Raw genomic sequence first — 19,841 nt, forward strand, 5'->3', positions numbered from 1 at the left:
GTGCGTGTATACTGCGTGTGCACGTGTGCATACTGCGTGTGCGTGCGCGTATACTGTGTGTGCACGTGTCAATACTGTGTGTGCACGTGTGTATGCTGCGTGTGCGTGCGTGTATACTGCGTGTGCACGTGTGCATACTGCGTGTGCGTGCGCGTATACTGTGTGTGCACGTGTCAATACTGTGTGTGCACGTGTGTATGCTGCGTGTGCGTGCGTGTATACTGCGTGTGCACGTGTGCATACTGCGTGTGCGTGCGCGTATACTGTGTGTGCACGTGTCAATACTGTGTGTGCACGTGTGTATGCTGCGTGTGCGTGCGTGTATACTGCGTGTGCACGTGTGCATACTGCGTGTGCGTGCGCGTATACTGTGTGTGCACGTGTCAATACTGTGTGTGCACGTGTGTATACTGCGTGTGCGTGCGTGTATACTGTGTGTGCACGTGTGTATACTGCGTGTGCGTGTGTGTATACTGTGTGTGCTGTATACTGTGTGTGCACGTGTGTATACTGCGTGTGCGTGCGTGTATACTGTGCGTGCACGTGTGAATACTGTGTGTGTGCGTGTATACTGTGTGTGCACGTGTGAATACTGTGTGTGCACGTGTGTATACTGTGTGAGTGTGTATACTGTGTGTGTATACTGTATGTGCATGTGTGTAAACTGTGTGTGCATGTGTATGCTGTATGTGTGCATGTGTGAATACTGTGTGCGTGCGTGTGTGTATACTGTGTATACCGTGTATGTGTATGTACTGTGTGTGCACGTGTGTATACTATGTGTGCATGTGTATACTGTGTGCTTGTGTGTATACTGCGTGTGCATGTGTATACTGCGTGTGCATGTGTATACTGTGTATGCATGTGTATACTGTGTGCTTGTGTGTATACTGTGTGTGCACGTGTGTATACTATATGTGCATCTGTGTATACTGTGTGTGCATGTGTGTATACTGTTTGTGTGTGCACGTGTGTATACTGTGTGTGCCTCAGTGTGTGCCTGCAGTTACACTTGTGTTCGTGTGTACATGTTCTGTGCATGTGTGCACGCATGTACACACAACTGTCTTTTCAGCACTATACCCTGTCAAGGAAGAACAGAGCCGGTCCATAAGTAGAACAGTAGAAACAGACTTTGTTCAGGGTTATTGCAATAGGGGGAAAGAGACCCCAGCAGAGAACCGGCTCATCTCAACATGTGGGGAACAAGTTGGGATTTGTAGCCAAAGAGTCGGGGGGGGGGGTCAGTGATGGAAAATCACTAAGAGGTGACATGGGGAGGGGGATTCTTGCCAGACTGGCTTACCAGGATTCTTGCTCTAGACAGGTCAGTAGGGGGCTGAGGAAGTAGATTAGACATCATCTTGGGGGGCGCTCTAAACCAACATAGTATCAGTCTCCCTAATGTGGGTGGGGCCGCCCAAAGACAGGGCACCCTGGCAGAGGCTGTGAGGGACATTCTGTTCCTTCCCCAGGAGACATGGATGCCTTGGAACTTGCCAGAAAGCTGCAGGAGGAGGCCACGTGCTCCATCTGCCTTGACTACTTCAGGGACCCTGTGATGACCGCCTGTGGCCACAACTTCTGCCGCGAGTGCATCCAGCTAACCTGGGAGAAGGCCAAAAGCAGGAAAGGGGGGAGGAAGTGGAAGGGCTCCTTCCCCTGCCCTGAGTGCCGCGAGCTGTCCCCCCAGAGGAACTTGCGGCCCAACCGCCTGCTGACCAAGGTGGCCGAGATGGCGCGGCAGCACCCGGTCTTCCAGAGCCGGGACCTGTGCAGGGTGCACCAGGAGCTGCTGAAGCTCTTCTGCGAGGACGACCAGAGCCCCATCTGTGTCATCTGCAGGGAGTCCCGGGAGCACCGGCCCCACAGGGTGGTCCCCATCGAGGAAGCCGTGCAGGAGTACAAGGTGGGTCCAGGGCGGGGGGTGGGAGGGATGCACCAGGAGGCCAAGTGCAGGCCTTAGGAGACAGGCAGGAGAATGGCTGCCATGACAAACAGTCCAAGTGCAGGACAGCGTGGCTGAAGTGTCCACACGCTGCCATGACACACGGTTATTCAGAAGTCCCGGCTGATGTAGGTCCTGCCCAGGTCCATCGCGTCAGGGCTCCAGCCTCTTTGGGGGAGAGAGCTCATCCTGGTTCCTGGGCAGCTGTCTTTGCCCTGCGTCCACAGGGCGGGAGGCGCAAGGGCACTAATCCCTTTCCTGGGGCTCCACCCTCGTGACCTCCGCACCCCCCCATCCTCACACCATGGTGCTGGGGTTAGGATTCAGCACAGGAACTTGAGAGGACACATGCAAACCACAGCAGACAGTAAGTACAGGGACACTCGCGGAGGAGAAGGGGCCTTATCCCAGGTGCCTCTTGGCTCCCACGGTCCTTTTTCCTATTCAGCCATAAAACTTCCCAGGAGAGGGGATTCATGGCATCTCTCACTTCTCACAAATTTGGGTGTTCAGTCAGAAAAGGGGAGCCCCGGGAGGATGTCTTTCTGCGGCTGTTCATTCTCAGTTGGCTGCAGCCCAAAATAACCCTTTTGCAAAAGGGGCACCTTTTGAGGGGCGTGTGTCCACCCCAGCACCCCCTCACGGTGTTGTCTGGGGGGTACAGCTTCAGAGGGTGCTGTCCAGATGCCAGGGGGTGAGGGGCCTCTGACCCCACATCCCACGGTCTGTGTGTCCCACAGCTGAAGTTGGAGGCGGATGTGGGGTACCTTCGGGAGGAGATGATGAAGACGGGGAAGCTGCAGGCCAGGGAGAAACAGACCTTGGCCGAGTGGAAGGCAGGTGCTGGGGGCTGGGGTGTGCGCACCTGGCAGCCCCGTGGGGTGGGAGAGCCCGGCCAGCGGCCCTGGAGCACCTGCAGGGCCTGCAGAAGCCCCGGAGGGCACGGGGGGGTGGGGATCGCGGTCCCGTGCAGATGGGACCCAGGGCTCGAAGTCCCGCTAGAATCAGGATCCAGAACGTGTGCTCAGCCCAGGCTGGCTGTGCCACAGGCGCAGGGACGACGGCACACGGATGGGGGCACGCTGCTGTTTGGGGCCCCGCAGGCCACCCCCCAGATGCTCCCACCCTTCCCGGATGGCTTCTCTGTGGCTCGTCCCCTGACGAGCTGGGGTGGAGGGGCTGCTGGCATCCAGGCTGGTGGGTGCAGCCAGCCCGCGAGGGGACACCTGGGGCAGCAGGTCCCCAGGCGGTGCCTCACATGCACCCACCTCCCCACCCCCTGCAGGTGAAGGTAAGGGAGCAGAGACAGCGCATCCTGGTCGAGTTTGAGAAGATGGACCTCCTCCTGGTGGAAGAGGAGCAGCGCCTCCTCCAGGCCCTGAAGCAGGAGGAAGAGGAGGTGGCGGCCAAGCTGCGGGAGAGCGCAGCCGCACTGGAGAAGCAGAGCCATGCCCTGGAGAGGCTCCTGCTGCAGCTGGAAGACAAGGAAGTGCGCACACCACTGCAGACGCTACAGGTAGGCAGGTGCCCACTGACCTGGAGGGGGAGGGGGGCCTCAGCACCCTGCTCACCTGGCTGGAGGGGGAGGAGCTCAGGCCCAGGTGTGGTCAGGGTGGGCCAACTGCAGGAGCAAATACTAACAGGGAAGGCTTTGACTCAGTCAGCCGAGGCTACGTAACAAAAACCACAGGCCTGAGGCTCAAACAACACATTTATTCTCTCTGGGTCCTGGGGGCTGGGAGTCCGAACTCCAGGCATGGGCAAGGCCGGTTCTTCCCGAGGCCTCCCTCCTTGGCGTTACAGATGGCTGTCTCCTCCCTGTGTCCTCACAGGGCCGTCCCTCTGTGTGTCTGTGTCCCTAAACTCCTCTTCTTGCAAGGACACCGCTCTTATGGGATCGGGGCCCACCCTAGTCACCTCACGTTACCGTAACCACCTCTGTAAAGACCCCATCTCCAAATACAGTCACCTTCTGAGGTCCTGGAGGTTGAAGCTCTGGTGTGTGAATTTGGAGGACAGTCTGCCAGGCTCCAGGCCTGCAGACTGTCCTTTCCCTTCCTAGCCCAGGCAGGTGGCCTGGGGCAGCTGTCCTTAGCACCGTGATGTGGGGCGTGGGCACACTGGCCCAGATAGGCACCCATGACTTCACAGGGAGAAGGGAGTCATGTGACTGCCCCAGGATGGGAGCAAAGAGAGTGCAGCAGGGGGTATGGTGGCTGACAAGGGGAAATGTGTCAAGCACGGGAGCGATGGAATCCATAGCAACAGATAAGATTCTGCACACGCACAGACATGCTCCTACCCCAGAAGCAGATGTCACCTGCAGGGCGCTGGGCATCCTGTTTGCCTGGGTCAGTCCCAGTGTTTGTCTGTGGTCCTGACCTCGTGTGGGCTTTGTGCCCAGGAAGCGACCTGCTGCAGACGACAGGCCAGAGAGTTGCCCAAACTTTGGGGAATGTTGTGTCTTCCATTAGAAAGCAGCTGTGTGCAGGCTAATACGCGGACGTCTGACTCACTCAAGGCCCCATTCGGTGGTCATCGGTCAGGTCCCCCACCGCCCCTCATGTGCAGACAGCTTCCAGGGTCCTCAGTTACGGGGGTGAGGAGACCCAAGTGGCCGGAGGATTCCTATAGGCAGCCACGGCAGGGCAATGCTCTGGAAAGTGGGCACGGGGCCCCAGAAAAGCATCACAAAGCCCTTCCAGCTGGGCAGCCCAGAAATGCAGACAGGACGCCCCAGAATCCTGACGAGGCCTTGCCCGTCTCCCTCCCCGCTCCGTCTCGCAGGCCTTGAAGGAGCTCCTGAGCAGGTACACGGCCACCTGCGGGGGAGGCAGCGATGGGCGCAGGGAGGGCTCCGCGTGGGGCCGGAGGGGACAGTGAACCTGTGTCCCCTGGAGGAAGAACAGCCTGAGTGTTCAGTACCCGGAGGCCACCCCCACCGTGCTGAGGACAGTCTGCAGGGTCCCCGGGCAGATAGAGGTGCTCAAGAGTTTTCAAGGTAAGAGGGGCCCAGGAGCTCTCGGCTAATGCCCACCCCACCCCTCGTCACTCACAGTGAGCCACCCATAGGGGCGACTGTCCTTTAATGCACGGTCACACTCTGGGCCCTGATGCTGCTCCAGGGCGATGCTCTCCGTCCTGTTCCTATGGTGACACGTGTGGAGATGCCCAAATGGCCCCCTGGCTCCCATCTCCTGAGCACCAACAATATGGACAGGTGGGGTAGGGACACAGCTGGACTCAGCCTTGGGGAGGCCCTAGGGGATGCTTAGGGCCAACAGGGATGATCCGGCCCCCTTTTCCCATGGCCCTGGGCCTGTCTACAGAGGATGTGGTGCCCGACCCCACCACCGCGTACCCCTACCTCCTGTTGTACGAGAGCCGCCAGAGGCGCTACCTGACCACCCCACTGGAGGGCGTGCCCCACAGCAAGGACAGATTCCTGGCCTACCCCTGTGCCGTGGGCAAGGAGACCTTCTCCTCGGGAAGGCACTACTGGGAGGTGGGCATGAACCTCACCGGGGATGCACTCTGGGCGCTGGGCGTGTGCAGGGACAACGTGAGCCGCAGGGACAGGGTCGCCAAGTCCCCTGAAAACGGGTTCTGGGTGGTGCAGCTGTGCAAGGGAAAGAAGTACCTGCCCGTCACATCTGCCCCAACCCCTGTCACGCTGGCCGAGCCCCCCAGCCACGTGGGGGTCTTCCTGGACTTCGAGGCAGGGGAGGTGTCCTTCTACAACCTGAAGGATGGGTCCCACCTGCACACCTACGCCGAGCCTGAATTCTCTGGCCCCCTGCAACCCTTCTTCTGCCTCGGGCCACCCAAATCAGGCCAGATGGTCATCTCTACAGTGACCCTGTGGGTGAAGGGATAGGGGCAGAGGCTGGGGCAGTGTGGGCGGCCCTGGTTTCTTGGGAAGGTGAGGTCGCCCAACTCAGCACAGGCCACCTGCCAGGGTTATCTCTGGTGACGCACTGTTGAGCCACCTGTCACGCGAGGCGGTTTCACAAAGATGAAATATAATCCTGATTCAAGCAGTGAAATGGTAAGAGGCTATATTCCACATGTCTCATAAAGGAAACTTTGAAAGCCGCCGAGTTTCCTAGCGGGCCGATTCTAGGCACGGACAGTACCAGGTGCGGTCCGGCGCGCCGGCATTTACAAGCGCCCACCTCGGCTGGAGCCAGCACGCGGGCTCTGCTGTGCTGCCCGTGATACATGCACAGCTGCGGCCTCCACCGTCCACCTGCTGTGTCCGCCATACATTCCATATTTGCACCTTGCCTGGGTGTGTGTGTGGGGGGGGTGATGGGAAAATGAAACTTTTCAACTGAATCCCTAAAAACCTCAGAGCTGTCCAGCCCTAAAGTTGCAGAAGCCGGGGCGCAATTCAGAGTAAGGGCCATGGGTGGAGAGACTCCTTTCCACCACCACCCCCATCCCCCGCGCTTCAGGCGCGTTCACAAACCTATGGCAGGCCGGTCACCCCAGAATCCCAGTATGCCTTCCCCAACAAGGCCAGAGTCCCTGCAGGCCGAGCCCCTCCCATCCTGATCGTGCCTGGCCCAGGGACGCACGGGGCAGGGCTTGGGGCTCGCCACCGCAGCCTCAGGCCCCTCTCGTCCTCGCAGTTGCTGTGCTGGGCGGGGAACCCGGTGAACGTGCGGGGCCCCCTTGGCTTACGTCCTGCAACGGGTCGGGACGCGAGAGAGAGGTGACCTGGGGTGACCAGCGCGCGCGCGCAAGCAGCGACTGCGCCGCCGCGAGGTCAGCGGGCGAACAGCCTCCAATTCTGGTCGGTCTGCGGGCCGCGTGACAGGCCTTGGCCAATCCGAGGCTAAAGCGGGTTGTTCCAAAAAAAAAAAAAAAAAGAGAGAGAGAGAAAAAAAACCCAGCTGCTTCCTGCTTCCGCCGCGGCTCCTCTTCCTGTCCGCGTCGGGGATCCCTGCGCCCCGCGTCCCCGGAGTCCCGAGTCCCGCGACCCCCGTGCCCTGCGCCCCGCGTCCCCGGAGCCCACGACCCAGCTGTCGGACGCTTCGCGTCCCCGAGTCCCCCGGTGCCCTGAACCTCGCTTCCCCCGGAACCCCCGCGTGCCCGGTGCCCTGCTCCTCGCGTCCCCGGAGCCCCCGCGTCCCCGCGCGCTCCCCAGAGTCCCGGCGGCGAAGGCCACCGCCCGACCCGGCGGAGAGCGCCGCCTTCCTCCGCCCCACCGGCGCCATGGCCGCCCCCGACCTGTCCACCAACCTCCAGGAGGAGGCCACCTGCGCCATCTGCCTTGACTACTTCACGGACCCGGTGATGACCGACTGCGGCCACAACTTCTGCCGCGAGTGCATCCGGCGCTGCTGGGGCCAGCCCGAGGGCCCGTACGCCTGCCCCGAGTGCCGCGAGCTGTCCCCGCAGAGGAACCTGCGGCCCAACCGCCCGCTCGCCAAGATGGCAGAGATGGCGCGGCGCCTGCACCCGCCGTCGCCCGTCCCGCAGGGCGTGTGCGCCGCGCACCGCGAGCCGCTGGCAGCCTTCTGCGGCGACGAGCTGCGCCTGCTGTGCGCGGCCTGCGAGCGCTCGGGGGAGCACTGGACGCACCGCGTGCGCCCGCTGCAGGACGCGGCCGACGACCTCAAGGTGCGGGGCGTGGCGTGGCGTGGCCGCAGGCCCGGGCCGGGGGTGGGGGGTGGCGCGCTCCTTGCCGGGGCGCCGGGTGCTGCTGAGGGTGTGTGCGGGCAGCCAGTCCCAAACCCGCACCCTCCTGGGACGGGGACACCACTCGCCAGTGGGCCTCCAGCCTGGAGATCAGGGATAGGCGTGCTCTCTGGGAGGCGCAGGTCCTGCTATGACTACGCATGGTGGGAGTGTGGAGGGGACCGGGCAGGTGTGACTGCCCGTTGGCAGGGCTGGAGCTCAGAGCGTGAGAAAGCAGGAAGAGAAGCTTAGGTAGCTGGTCTCATAGGGACGTAGGCAGACTAGCACTCAGGCCTCAGAGGGTTGTGGGCGAGGCTGGGCTGTGGGAAGTCAGCCGGCTGGGATGGGTGGAGGGCAGAGCCATTGCCCTGGGGGCAGGTTGCCAGGGCTGCCACAGCTGCCAGGCTTTGTGAGTGGGATACTTGGGGCCACTTCTGCCATCTGACATACCAGGGATCAGCCCCACTTTGACTCGAGACTGAGGTGCCTCCATGTGTTCTGGAAATGCGTTTTTAAAAATCCAAACCAACTGTCACCCCACTGCTGAGAGCCTCGGGTCAGACACTCCCCGCGGCTGCTATCATCTGTGTTCCTCCCCCGACCTCAGACAGCCTCCAGGAACGAGGTATTGAGTACCTGGGTGGCACCCTTCCAGCTCTTAGGCTGTGGTTTGCATTTGCTTCATGGCCAGGAGCACGTGTGCTAGGATGCTCCGATGACATGGTTTGGCCAGTACTTGGTCACTTTGTCGCTGTCACAGAACAAATGGGTACCGATCTGCATCAGGGGACTTACCCTGACATAGATCTCTATAGTCTTGCTCCCCATTCTAAGGCACGACACACATGCAGGATACCCCACCCTTTGTGTTAGTCCCAGCAAGTGCGCACTCCTGTCACTGAGCGGAAACTGACCATGAGGGCAGATAGTGACCAGCAGCTCTCCAGAGGCCCCTCCCAGCCGGCCTGGGGCAGCAGTTACCCCTTCCTATTGTAGCGAAGACAAAACCTTTTTCTCTAACCTGTTAGGTTCGCTGCACGAGGCTTGCAAATTATACTAACAAAGGCAGAGTAATAAGTGAAAAGACATACAATTTTATTAGCCTTTTAAATCTCATATGGCACAAGGGGCTTCACAGAGAAGTGAACAACCCAGACTGAGTTTATGTTCCATTTTAACATCAAATGATAAAGTGGGGAGAAGGGGATTTGGGCTTCTAGGGCATATAGGGGGGAACTGATGGAAGACCAGGGTTATCTGAGTAATAAAGTCTGTTCAGGCAGACTCATCTGTGACAAAGAGTCATCTGTGCTGAGTGCTCTCCCCTTCCTGGTACAGACAGGGAGGCAGGAAGGCGGAGGGCAGAGGGCCCTTCCTACCTCTGCTGTTGGCCACTTGCTTCAGCTCCAGAAGTCCTTGTGTCAGAGAGGCCAACTCTGGGTGGCACACTCCGACCCCCTCCACTGTACTAGTGCCTGGTTGGTCTTCATCCTGGGGGTGCCCAGCAAACTGGCTTTACCTGCCCCCCATGGGCTATGCCTGGCATTCACATACCCTGGGGTGCTCGGTCCAGAAAGCTCCACCTCTTCAGGCCTGGGTCCAGCTAGAAGTTGGATGGAGCGCATAGGCAGGCAGCCCTGCACTGACCAGGGGCCTACAGAGCCCCGAGCAGGCATGGAGAAGTAAGGGGCTGGGATTCGGGCGAGGTCAGGAGAGCAAACACAGGCAAGGGCCCTAGGAGTCCAGGCTGTCCACTCGCTGGCTCATTTGAAGTTGTCGGGGTGTCATGCCCACGACTGTGGTTCCTGTCAGCCACTTCAGGCTCTGCTGGGGTTGACCGCTGACCGGAGCAGGGGCTAGGCCCACACAGCAAAGGTCATTCTGGTCTCCCTTTCCCGCAGGGGAAGCTGGAGAAGTCCCTGGAGCATCTGCGGAAGCAAATGGAGGACGCGCTGCTGTTCCAGGCCCAGGCTGAGGAGACCTGCGCCTTGTGGCAGGCAGGTGCCCCAGTGCCCTGGGGGGGTGGGGGGGGGGATGGCCGGTGCCTGAGCCCCCACGGAGGGTACTGCGGGTCTCAGCCTCATGCTGCTTGTGAAGAGGGATCCGTGTTCCAGACCCTGCGTACAGCCCACGTTGGGGGTGAGGCTGGGGGTGGGGCAGGCCCTCAGCTGTCCTGTCTGCCCTGCAGAAGATGGTGGAGAGCCAGCGGCAGAACGTGCTGGCGGAGTTCGAGCGACTGCGCCGGCTGCTTGCGGAGGAAGAGCAGCGTCTGCTGCAGAGGCTGGAGGAGGAGGAGCTGGAGGTGCTGCCCCCTCTCCGGGACAGCGCTGCCCGCCTGGGGCAGCAGAGCGCCCAGCTGGCCGAGCTAATCGCTGAGCTGGAGGGGCGCTGCCAGCTGCCGGCGCTGGGGCTGCTGCAGGTAAGCCACGTTGCACTCCTGGGGTGAGCACTGGGGGCTCTTGGCGGAGCCGGGGTCACCCACCTGTGAAAGGTGGGGGCGGGTTAGCTAGGTCTCCCGGGTGTGATTGTCCAGGTGTGGTTGCGGGTCCTGCGGAGTGGATACCGATCCTGAACTCCGCTGAGAACGACTGTCGTGCCTGTCCTGGAGCCCCTTTGTGCTCTGGCCGGGCTGCGTGGTGGGTGGCATCCAGGATCCGTGGGTCACCAGGCTGGCTCCAAAGGTTCGGGTCCACTGTATTGGGAAGAAAGGCCGGCAGGTGTCTCGTAGAAGTCCTGCATCAGCCCGATGTCAACCGGAGACTGCTCCTGGCTCCTGACCCCAGGCAGGAGTGAGGCTGCTGTGTGTGTAGCCCACGGGGTGACCCTCCTGAGTCCCAGACCTGAGAGCACCTTCAGGGACTAGGCAGAGGCTCTTGGCTGCCCTCCTGGGGTTTGAACTCGGTCCTTCCACCGCTGCTGAGACCTCAAGTGGTTTCAAGCCTGGGAAACAGGAAGAACCCCAGGCGCGTGTCTGGTAGGGGGTGAGGGAAGTAGGCTGTGGTCAGTGAAGTAGGGTCTGGGTGGCCAGCCAAGGAGGTCAGGGGAAGTGAATGGTGCTGGAGAAGCCAGAGGAAGTGGAGGTTCTGGAAAGAGGAGGGGTTGGCCCCATAAGTGAGATGAGAACCCCAGATCTGTATGAAACATGATGTGGGGTCTCAGCTGAGATGTTCCAGTGCGTGGGTGGTCTCGGCTGGTCTGCTGTACTCCTGGATTTCATACTAAAAGTGACCACCTGTGCCCCCACTGCCCCTCACTGCTCCCATCTGCTCGCCACTGCCCCCTACTTGCTTTCCACTGCCCCCACCCCCAACTGCTCACAGCTTCTGGCCCTGGATCTTTGCCTGGGTAGCCAGCTTCAGGGAGGAGTTTCCCGCCTTCCTCTCCTCACCACCCCCCAGCCCCAGGGCTCCTCTTGCCTGTGCTGGGGGTAGAGGTGGGGTCTGCTGCATGGAGGGGCAGGAGAGCAGCCCTGGGCAGCCCCCTGTTTACTGGTGTGAATAAGGGAGGTCAGGTGTGCCCTTACCATCAGACCTCAGTGTTAGGTGGAGGCCTGCCCCAGGGAGTGGCCAGGCCAGGTTCTGGCACCTGGGGTGGGCAGGGGGGTGTGTCCTCACGGGCAGAGGAAGTGAGGGTTTGGGTGACTTCTAGGAGGTCAGACCCCTGGGTTCCAGCTTCCCTTCCAAGCTCACCCTGTAGCCATCCTGTGTAGGTACACAGCCTTTTCCTAAAGGAACGTGTGTCTCCCCAAGGGGCTGGTGGTGTACATGGAGGCCAACCCCTTTCCTTAAGGTCAGGACCCCCCCCCCGCATGACCCTCGGGGCAGGGAGGGTCTTGTGCAGTGTGTCCACACACACTGTCCTGAATGGGTAGGGCCTGTGATAACCAAGACTATCCCATTCACTTCCCAGTGCCCTGGGGTGGGCCACCTACCCCGCAAAACTACCAAGGACAGACTGTTTCTGCTTTGCCTGCTGCCCATGCTGACCTCCTTGTGCCCCAGGCCCTTTGCACATGTCTCTTCCAGTCCTGCACTCTCCCCCTCACTGTATCTTCAGAAGCCTGCATCTCCCTTATGTGTCTTGTCGTACCCTCCCACCAAGCAACCCACACACAGACCATTGCTTGTGTGTGTGCAGATCTCCCACCTTGAGGGAAACCCTCCACAGGCACCATGTCTTCCTTATTACCTCTGCATCCAGGTGTGTGGTCTGATGACTGGTGCAGTTAGAATCACTGTGGGCGGGCTTGCCTGTGATTGACAGTGTGGACCAGCCAGGTCCCTGCCATTCTCGGGGATTCCAAAAAGATCCAAGACCCCATCAGCAGCCAGTGTTTTAAGTTATTGAATGCTCTAGTCAGCTCGGGCTGCATAACAAATACCACAGGCTGTGAGATTTAAACAACACACAGTTATTGTCTCCTGGTCCTAGAGGCTGGAAGTCCCAGATCCAGGCATGGGTGGGGCTGGTTCTCCCGAGGCCTCTCCCCCTGGTGTGTACCTGCTGTCTCCTCCCTGTGTCTTCACGTGGTCAGCTGCCTGTGTGTGTGTGTGTGCCCAGATCCCTCTTCTGATAAGGACTCCAGTCATGCGTGATCCGGGCCCACTGTAGTGACCTCCTCATGCCCCACTCTGTAAAGACCCCATCTCCAAACACAGCCACATGCTGAGGTCCTGGGGGTTGGGCCTCCAACATTTAGATTCGAGGGACACGATCAGTCCGTGAGGCTGAGTGAAATGCTTATATGGGTCATTATGCGAGACCGGATCATCCAAGTGGAGAGGCCTCACCTGGAAGGTGGGTGTGAGTCAGGGGCCTGCAGGAGGGCAGGGCGGGCAGGTGCGTGGGAACAGGTGAGGCCGCGGGCTGGACAGACAGCCAGGTACCTGCGAGTCCTGGGAGGCGGGAAGCACTGGGCCCACATAGGCCTGGTTCCCCACTGGGCGGGCAGACAGCCCCCACCCCTGGGAGGCCAGGACCCCACCCACCTGTCCCACCATCTAGGGGTGCTGGGGACTCTGGCTGAGGGAGCCAGTAGCCAAGGCCCTGCATCCTCCAGGCACGCTGAGGGAGTGAGGCCAGGGCTGCAGGGCTGGCTGTGCCCAGGGTCTGTCCAGGGTCCCTGTGTCTGAGCTACACTGGGCGGCAGCCCACAGGTGGGTTCTGACCACGTGTGTCTGGCAAAGTGGGCAGAGCAAGGTTTTGGGGGCGCTGGCAGCTGGGACGCGGGGAGGCCCAGGGTCAGGGGACAGGCGCTGACGCCGCATGTGTCTCTCCCACAGGACATCAGGGACACCCTGCGCAGGTAGGAGCCCCGGCCTCTCCCCAGGGAAGATGGGCGGGGTGCAGGGTGGGGCTGTCTTGGGGGTGATGCCTGTGCTGCCCCTCCAGGGTGCAGGATGTGAAGCTGCAGCCGCCAGAGGTGGTTCCCATGGAGATGAGGACGGTGTGCAGGGTTCCGGGGCTGGTGGAGACCCTGCGCAGATTCCGAGGTGGGTGCCGTGCGGTCCCAGCGCCTGCTGGCCCATGGGGCCAGGGTGGGTCGGCAGTAGGAGCGGACCTGGCCTCCCAGTGCACAGAAACCGGGGGTCTAGGCTGTTGGCTGAGGCGGGCAGGAATAGCAGTGGGGAGACAACCCCCCACCCCCGCCGGGGGCGTCTAACAGGTGCCAGAGCGCCTGCATGGACCCCAGGTGTGGGGAATGCCCACCTCCCCACTCCAGGAACTGAAAGATGTGGGAAGATGGATGTAGGAAGCCCCTGGGGTTTCTTCCGTCCTCTAAAGGAGGGCGCATCGCAAGGGAGCATGGACAGCTTTCTAGAACATTCCAAGTTGCGGGGACAAGCCCTTCGATGATTTTTTCAGAAAGGAACCCCCATAGGGCATGCTCAGCTCGCAGGCAGGCCCCGCAGCCGACCGCAGGGGTGCGCAGGCAGATCTGTCGGCTCACGGGGTGACCTCTGCCCCGTCTGCAGGGGACGTGACCCTGGATCCCGACACCGCCAACCCCGAGCTGGTCCTGTCGGAGGACAGGAGGAGCGTGCGGCGGGGAGACCTGCGGCAGTCCCTGCCCGACAGCCCCGAGCGGTTCGACCCCGGGCCCTGCGTGCTGGGCCGGGAGCCGCTCACCTCCGGCCGCCATTACTGGGAGGTGGAGGTGGGGGAGCGCGCCAGCTGGGCGCTGGGCGTCTGCAGGGAGAACGCCAACCGCAAGGAGAAGGGTGAGCTGTTCGCAGGCAACGGCTTCTGGATCCTCGTGTTCCTGGGCAGCTACTACAACTCCTCCGAGCGGGCCTTCGCCCCCCTCCGGGACCCGCCGCGGCGCGTGGGCATCTTCCTGGACTACGAGGCCGGACACCTGTCCTTCTACAGCGCCACCGACGGGTCCCTCTTGTACGCCTTCCCCGAGACCCCCTTCTCGGGGACCCTGCGGGCCCTTTTCTCGCCTCTGTCCAGCAGCCCGACCCCCATGACCATCTGCAGGCTGAAAGGCGGGCCTGGGGACTCGCTGGCCGCCCAGTGAGGGGGCCTCCCAGCTGCTCGGGAATCTGGGCGGGTCGTGCTGTCCTCTGAGCTGCGGAGGCGCTCACGGTGCCCGGCGGCGGTGTGGCTGCGCTAGCTAAACTGACCTCCTGCGCTCACTCCTGGAAGCATGTGCCCGCGTGTGCAGGGCCAGCTGCATCCTGTCCTCTGGACGGAGGGCGCTGAGACACCCCCATTCACCAGTGCTGGGCCCTGGGCCTCAGGCTCCCGCCCCCCCTGCAGCCCTGGAGCTGCACCTCCAGAAAGCTGCCGCCAGGAGCAGGCAAGCCCCAGTGCCTGTGTGCGGGTCTGGTCCTGAGAAGGGGGGCGGGATGGGCTTGCCCTGCAGTGGCCAGGTACCGGGTGATGGGCAGACAGGCCAGAGGGAGCTGGGAGCAGGACACCCGGGCACCCTCGCCTGAACACAGACCACTGGGGGCTTCTGGAAAATGCTCTTCCCTGGCTCCCCTTGAAGGGGTTCAGGTAGGGCAGGCCCGTGGGCCCCCGGGGGGAGCAGGCACAGAAGCCCCTGGCCTCCCTCTGGGCTGCAGGGAGAACCCCAGCTGGAGTCACCCTCACAGTTTTCTCCTCGCTGGCCTGAGGGCCTGCTGAGCCCAGAACTCAGCGTACCTGGTTCCCAGTCCTTTCTGCCCTGCCTGGGGCAGGTGGGGCCTCAAAGAGGGCCCCCCCCTCTCGCTACCAGAGTCTGGGATTTGTCTCTGCTTTGTTCAGACTTTGTCGCCCTTCCCGAAGGTGTGCTCCAGCTTCTTGGTACCCCTAGCTTTTATTTATTGTAAGGACTGTTCTCACAGTAAATAAACTGTTGTCTGTGATCCAGTGTCTGCAGTTGGGGAGAGGGAGGACATGCATGGGGGGGGGGTGACAGAGGCAGGACCCCCAAGGGCAAGTTCAGAGGCGCTTTCCTGTGTGTTCATTTCACACACCGGCCTCGGGAATTGTTTTCTTGTTTTTGTATAGAGGCTGAAAAATACTCCACACATGCCGCTGTGTTCAGTACTTTCCCGTGTACTTGCTTATGCAATCATTCTCCCATTCTGGGGCTCTTTGCTGTTATTATATATATATGCACAACCTTTCCACCTTCGACGGTCCCTTCACATTACACCCCCAGGGGAGTGTTTCCTCCTGCGGAGCCGGGTTCTGGCAGTGTCTCCCACATCTCCCCAAACGACTTCCCTCTGCTTCACTCCCCAAAGCCGGGCAATACTGGCTGTCTTCCCCAGGAGCAAGATTTGGCTGTTAGGGTTTGGGACTTGCACAGTGGCCACCGGAAACCCAGCAGGTGGGACGCCCTCATGGGTAGGAGTGCGGACAAGCACACAGCCACACTTGGGACAGCAGGACAGACCCTCGGGCCACAGGTTGAGGACATCCTGGGTGCCAGTGTAAGGCTGGAAACTTTTCTCCACCCTTCTGAGGGCTTCGCTGAGAGCCTGTAATACAAGATCAACAATAGAAAAACAAGTTCTCGGCACCCAGACCTCATGTACCGGGGGGAGATAAGCTGAGGAAAACCAGGAACTTGGAGCGGCAGGCTGGAACTGCAGCTGCAGGGTCTTCAACAAACACGACTGTGTGAAGCCCTCGCAGGACGCGGGAAGAGGCGTTAGGCTTCAAGGCGCCAACCAAGCAGAGGTAAACAGTGTCAGACAAAGGCTAGTTAGTAGGATCCTGTAGACGCCCCCAGTGCCATGGCCTGGTTGATAGGGTCCCAAGTTCTCTCCCGTGACTCATGTCCTTCCTGGCATGGAGGAAGGAGACAGGGTCACCTAAATTTACATCCTGCTTTTAGGGAGGTCGAGGAAGGGCAGCTGCTTCTCGACTGGCCCCAGCTCAAAATAACCCTCCTGGCAAAGTGGGCTCTTCTCAGTGGGCATATCCTCCTACCCTTCAGCAGGTAGAACGAGAGTAAGCTTCAGGATGCCCGTTCACACGCGTGCACCCTAAATTCACAGGTTCGCTCTTTCCACACGTTCCACCTGCTTGACCCCGAGGACCCAAGGGTGCCATCTGCTGTTGTAGACGGTGGACAGACCTCTAGAGCGACAGGCAAGCTCCCGCCCCTGGAGCTGATGACCTGTGAGATGTCGGTGCTCACAGCTGTGAGCTCCAGCTGTGAGCTCCGCCACCGGTTCTCCAGCCCCCGCGGTGGGCGAGTGCTCTGGAGGCAGAGAAGCAAGGATGCCAGTGCAGAGCCAGGATGTACAGGGTGTGGTCAGCCAATCTAGAGGCTTCCAAAAATAACCCTACATACAGCCAACCAGACCTGAAGTGCCCAGAGGCCTTGTTTCCTGTGGGCTCAGCCGCCCAATGGGAAGATGGAGAGAATGCAGGTAGAAAAGAGAAGCAGGCCTTCTGGGTTGTGATTAGTGGAATGAAGAAAATATTCAGGAGTGGGGCGCCTACTTCTGCACCTCTCCAGGTCAGCAGAGTATCCACAAGGTGGTCTCCACCGCCAAAGCGGTGTCTGCTCTTGTTCCCTCACATGCGAGACGCCTTACTGCACTGATTCCGACAGCAAGTCTGGGAGGCTTCACACCGGAGGCCTCGGGAAAGCGGGGCGGAGTCTCTGAAGAAAGCACAGCCCGGATCTGAAATACCTAATCGCACTTCACCTGCTGCCCACGTACAACCGGGCGATTTCGTACACTTCGGTAGAGTTGCGCACCCAGCAGCACGCATCCCCACACCGGGCGCGCTGGAATCATTCCCAGAGTGGAGCTCGTCCGCGCCCACGGCCTCAGCCGCAGCGCCGCGCTCGCGCCACAGAACCCGCCCCCCGAGTCCGCACGACCCGAGGGTCGTTCTGGGGGTGCAGCGGGCGCCTGGAGCCCGAAGGTCCGGGTGGAGGACAGCCCAGTCCCACCTCGCAGCGCGCAACCGCCCCGCCCATCACTCCTGCATCTCACGCATGTGTCCCTACAGCCCCCAGGCTCCACGACCCCCCACACCTCCCCCTGCACCGCCGCATCCTCCGCATCCCTGGGCCTCCTTCTTCCTCCGAGATCCCCCGGTCCTCCCACCCCGCCCCCCAGTCCCTGCTTCGCACCCCACACATCTCCCACATCCCTCCCCGGATCCCCGCCTTTTCTATCCCCCTCCAGGTACCCTATACCCACCCTGCTCCCCGCGCCCCTGTCCCCACGTCCCCATAGCGAGCAAGCCCGCCTGAGTCCTCTCCTTCCACCCCTGCACTGACCCTGCCCTGCACAGCCAGAGCCCCCTCCCGATGACCCTAGTACCGCCGCCTAATTTTCACGCTGCAGAATCCAGCTGTTTCAGGTGCACATTCCTGGCCGGGGAAACCCCGCTCGGTTGTCTTCATGTTGCTGGATTCAGTTTTCAGGAGTGTTAATTCGTGCTGGGTAACGTGGGTCTGCAGCTGTCCGGTGGCCCTCAGTTCCTGCCCCACTAGTTTCCGAGCCGGTTCACGCAGGACTGCTCTTTCCTCCTTGGTGGTTTTTCCAGCGAAGCCTGCGGATTCCGGGCTCTTCTACTTTCTGTTACTATTTCTGTGTCGTTGCTCCTTGCAGGTCTGTTCAGATTCTCCACTTCCTAAGCAACGTTTCTCCTCTTTCATTTTTCATTTTGGTGATTTTCTTTTTTTTCCCCCTTGGTCAGTACAACTAACATTTTGTCAAAATGATTTTGATATTTTCAAAGAACAACTTTCTGTTTCATTTGGTATTTTCTAGTGTTTTTGTTTTTTGTTTCGGTGATTTCCACCCTTGTCATGATTCCCTCGTTTTTGTTCACTTTGGGTTTGGTTTGTATGTCTTTATCTCTGTTTCTAAGACTTGATTTCAGGCTGTTCTTCTGTTCCAACGCAGACATGTGGGGCTATAAATGTCCCTTTAAACACTGCTTTAGTTGTATCCCATTAGTACTGATATTCTATTTTCACCTACCTCAAGCCCAAAGTACTTTCTAATTATCTTCATGATTTCTTTTTGACACATGGATTATTCAGAAGTACATTAACTTGCAAATATTTGTGGCTTTCTCAAACTTCCTTCTGTGGTTGACTTCTGGTAGACTTTGTATGCTGTTTACTGTCTTGCAGCCCTGGGCATGGTCTGCCCTGGAGAGGGTTCCAGGGGCACCTGAGCTGGAGTGTGTCTGCTGCTGCTTCAGTGGAGTGATCTATTGTACCAGTGTTTGTACCCTCGGGGTTTTAATTTATCAGGGTGACTCAGTGGTGACAACATGGAAAGAAGAATTTGTTACTGATATTTCTCAAGAGAAACGGGTATGCCATACTATACCGGACCACATGGGGAAGAAGTAGTTTGGGTAGGAGGCAGTAAGGAGTGGAGGGAGAGAGCCCGAGTGTTTACCCTGGTTTTCACCAGAAAGAGAAGCAGGACGACAGGGCAAGCAGCTTAGATTAGCTGGTTTGAGAAATTCTGGTGAGCTGTGGGGCCTAGGGGCTGGTTGTCTGGTACCTGGCCCTGCGTGGGTTCAGGGCATGAGAAATATTGGCTTGGTGTTTGGGAATCAAAGATGGCTGGTGGTGGGCTCTGCATTGGATAATTTGCTTATGAAAGAAGAGCCCTTTGCTATCTCTAAGGCTTTGCTAGCCTGTGTAGGGATAATCTTTCCCCCAGTCAGAGAGGACATAAATGCCAGAGAATGAAAAATACACAAGAAAAGAAAATCTAATTAATACAACTGGCACTGTGCTGAGTGCATACCAAATAGACCAATCTAGAATCTGAGGAGACAGGAAGCACACTCACGGATGTCGAATTTGTCAAGTTGCTCCATGGTGTATGCTAATTCTATATTCTTGCTGATTGTGCCTGGTTATTCTGTCCACTCTTGAGAGAAGGCTACTGAAATCTCCAGCCACTATTGTTCAAGTGTCTGTCTCTCTCTTTCATTCTGGTAGTTTTTGCTTCAGGAGTTTGGAGCCTCCATTGTCAGGTGCCTATATGTGTATAATTGTCATATCTTTGTGATGAATTGAATTTTTATTATTATAAAATGTTCCTCTTTCTATAGTAACGCTTTTACTTTTATAGTTTATTTTCTATTACTTTATTATAAGCACTTCAGCTCTCTTTTAATCATAAGAGAGTTTGCAAGGTATATCATTTTTCAGCCTTTTGATTTTAATCTATTTCGTCTTAATTTAAAGTGTGTCCCTTATAAACACAACTTTTATTTATCTGTTTTGCGTTTTTGTTTGATGACAATCTCTGCTTTTAGTGAGAGTTTTTGATGAACTCTCATTTAATATGATCTTAAATTGCTTTACACAGGTCTGTCACTTTGCTACTTATTTTCTGTATCTTGTCTTTTGTGTTCGTCTATGCTCCTTTGCCAGTTTCTTTTATATTAAATAAATATTTTCCAGTGGTCCATTTTAATCCATTTCTATTGGTGGTTCTTACTGGTTGCTTATGGGATTGCCATATGCATCTTAATTTATCACAATTTACATCAGATCAATACTTAATTCCAGTAAAATATGGAAGTTTTTATTCATTATAAGTCCATTTACTCTCCCTTCCTGTATGTGTGTAGATAGATAGATGATGGATAGATTGATAAATAATGGATAGATGTGCCTATATGTCTATGCCCAATGATACAATGTTATCATTATTGCTTTATAAAATCTGAGGTATTTTAAAGAAGGTAAGAGAAAAAAAGAGAGACA

General features: G+C 58.5%; 2 protein-coding genes and 1 long non-coding RNA gene across 4 annotated transcripts; 2 read left to right on the forward strand and 1 right to left on the reverse strand.

Moving 5' to 3' along the window:
* The first annotated feature begins 1,395 nt into the window (after positions 1-1,395).
* On the forward strand, positions 1,396-5,825 carry TRIM17 (tripartite motif containing 17). Its single transcript, XM_008708272.2, has 6 exons — positions 1,396-1,909; positions 2,689-2,784; positions 3,234-3,464; positions 4,736-4,758; positions 4,849-4,949; positions 5,278-5,825. The coding sequence occupies exons 1-6, from the start codon at positions 1,481-1,483 to the stop codon at positions 5,823-5,825; spliced, it is 1,428 nt and encodes a 475-aa protein (XP_008706494.1). The 5' UTR covers positions 1,396-1,480.
* Positions 5,826-5,984: 159 nt separating this feature from the next.
* Positions 5,985-7,334, reverse strand: LOC121100825. The gene is made up of 2 exons (XR_005832621.1): positions 7,196-7,334; positions 5,985-6,788 (listed from the first exon to the last, which is right to left on the reverse strand). It is a non-coding gene; the product is annotated as an uncharacterized LOC121100825 (long non-coding RNA).
* TRIM11 (tripartite motif containing 11) lies at positions 6,875-14,988 on the forward strand. 2 transcript variants are annotated; one of them, XM_040622745.1, is made up of 6 exons: positions 6,875-7,576; positions 9,535-9,630; positions 9,825-10,052; positions 12,916-12,938; positions 13,025-13,125; positions 13,609-14,988. In XM_040622745.1, exons 1-6 carry the CDS (start codon positions 7,169-7,171, stop codon positions 14,154-14,156), a joined length of 1,404 nt encoding a protein of 467 aa, XP_040478679.1. In that variant the 5' UTR covers positions 6,875-7,168; the 3' UTR covers positions 14,157-14,988. The 2 variants fall into 2 exon arrangements, with proteins under 2 accessions (XP_040478679.1, XP_040478678.1); XM_040622744.1 differs by having other exon boundaries at positions 6,878-7,576; positions 9,822-10,052.
* Positions 14,989-19,841: the final 4,853 nt, after the last annotated feature.

Source organism: Ursus maritimus, unplaced genomic scaffold (genome assembly GCF_017311325.1).
Source record: "Ursus maritimus isolate PB19 unplaced genomic scaffold, ASM1731132v1 scaffold_5, whole genome shotgun sequence".
Taxonomy (NCBI): Eukaryota; Metazoa; Chordata; class Mammalia; order Carnivora; family Ursidae; genus Ursus; species Ursus maritimus.

Bases quoted from the DNA above. Each gene is read 5' to 3' on its own strand.
- TRIM11 (XM_040622744.1), top strand. From the start codon at position 7,169: ATGGCCGCCCCCGACCTGTCCACCAACCTCCAGGAGGAGGCCACCTGC. The intron at 7,577-9,534 runs GTGCGGGGCGTG...CCTTTCCCGCAG, and splicing joins ACGCGGCCGACGACCTCAAG to GGGAAGCTGGAGAAGTCCCT. The intron at 12,939-13,024 runs GTAGGAGCCCCG...CTGCCCCTCCAG, and splicing joins ATCAGGGACACCCTGCGCAG to GGTGCAGGATGTGAAGCTGC.
- TRIM17 (XM_008708272.2), top strand. From the start codon at position 1,481: ATGGATGCCTTGGAACTTGCCAGAAAGCTGCAGGAGGAGGCCACGTGC. The intron at 3,465-4,735 runs GTAGGCAGGTGC...TCCGTCTCGCAG, and splicing joins CACCACTGCAGACGCTACAG to GCCTTGAAGGAGCTCCTGAG. The intron at 4,950-5,277 runs GTAAGAGGGGCC...GCCTGTCTACAG, and splicing joins GGTGCTCAAGAGTTTTCAAG to AGGATGTGGTGCCCGACCCC.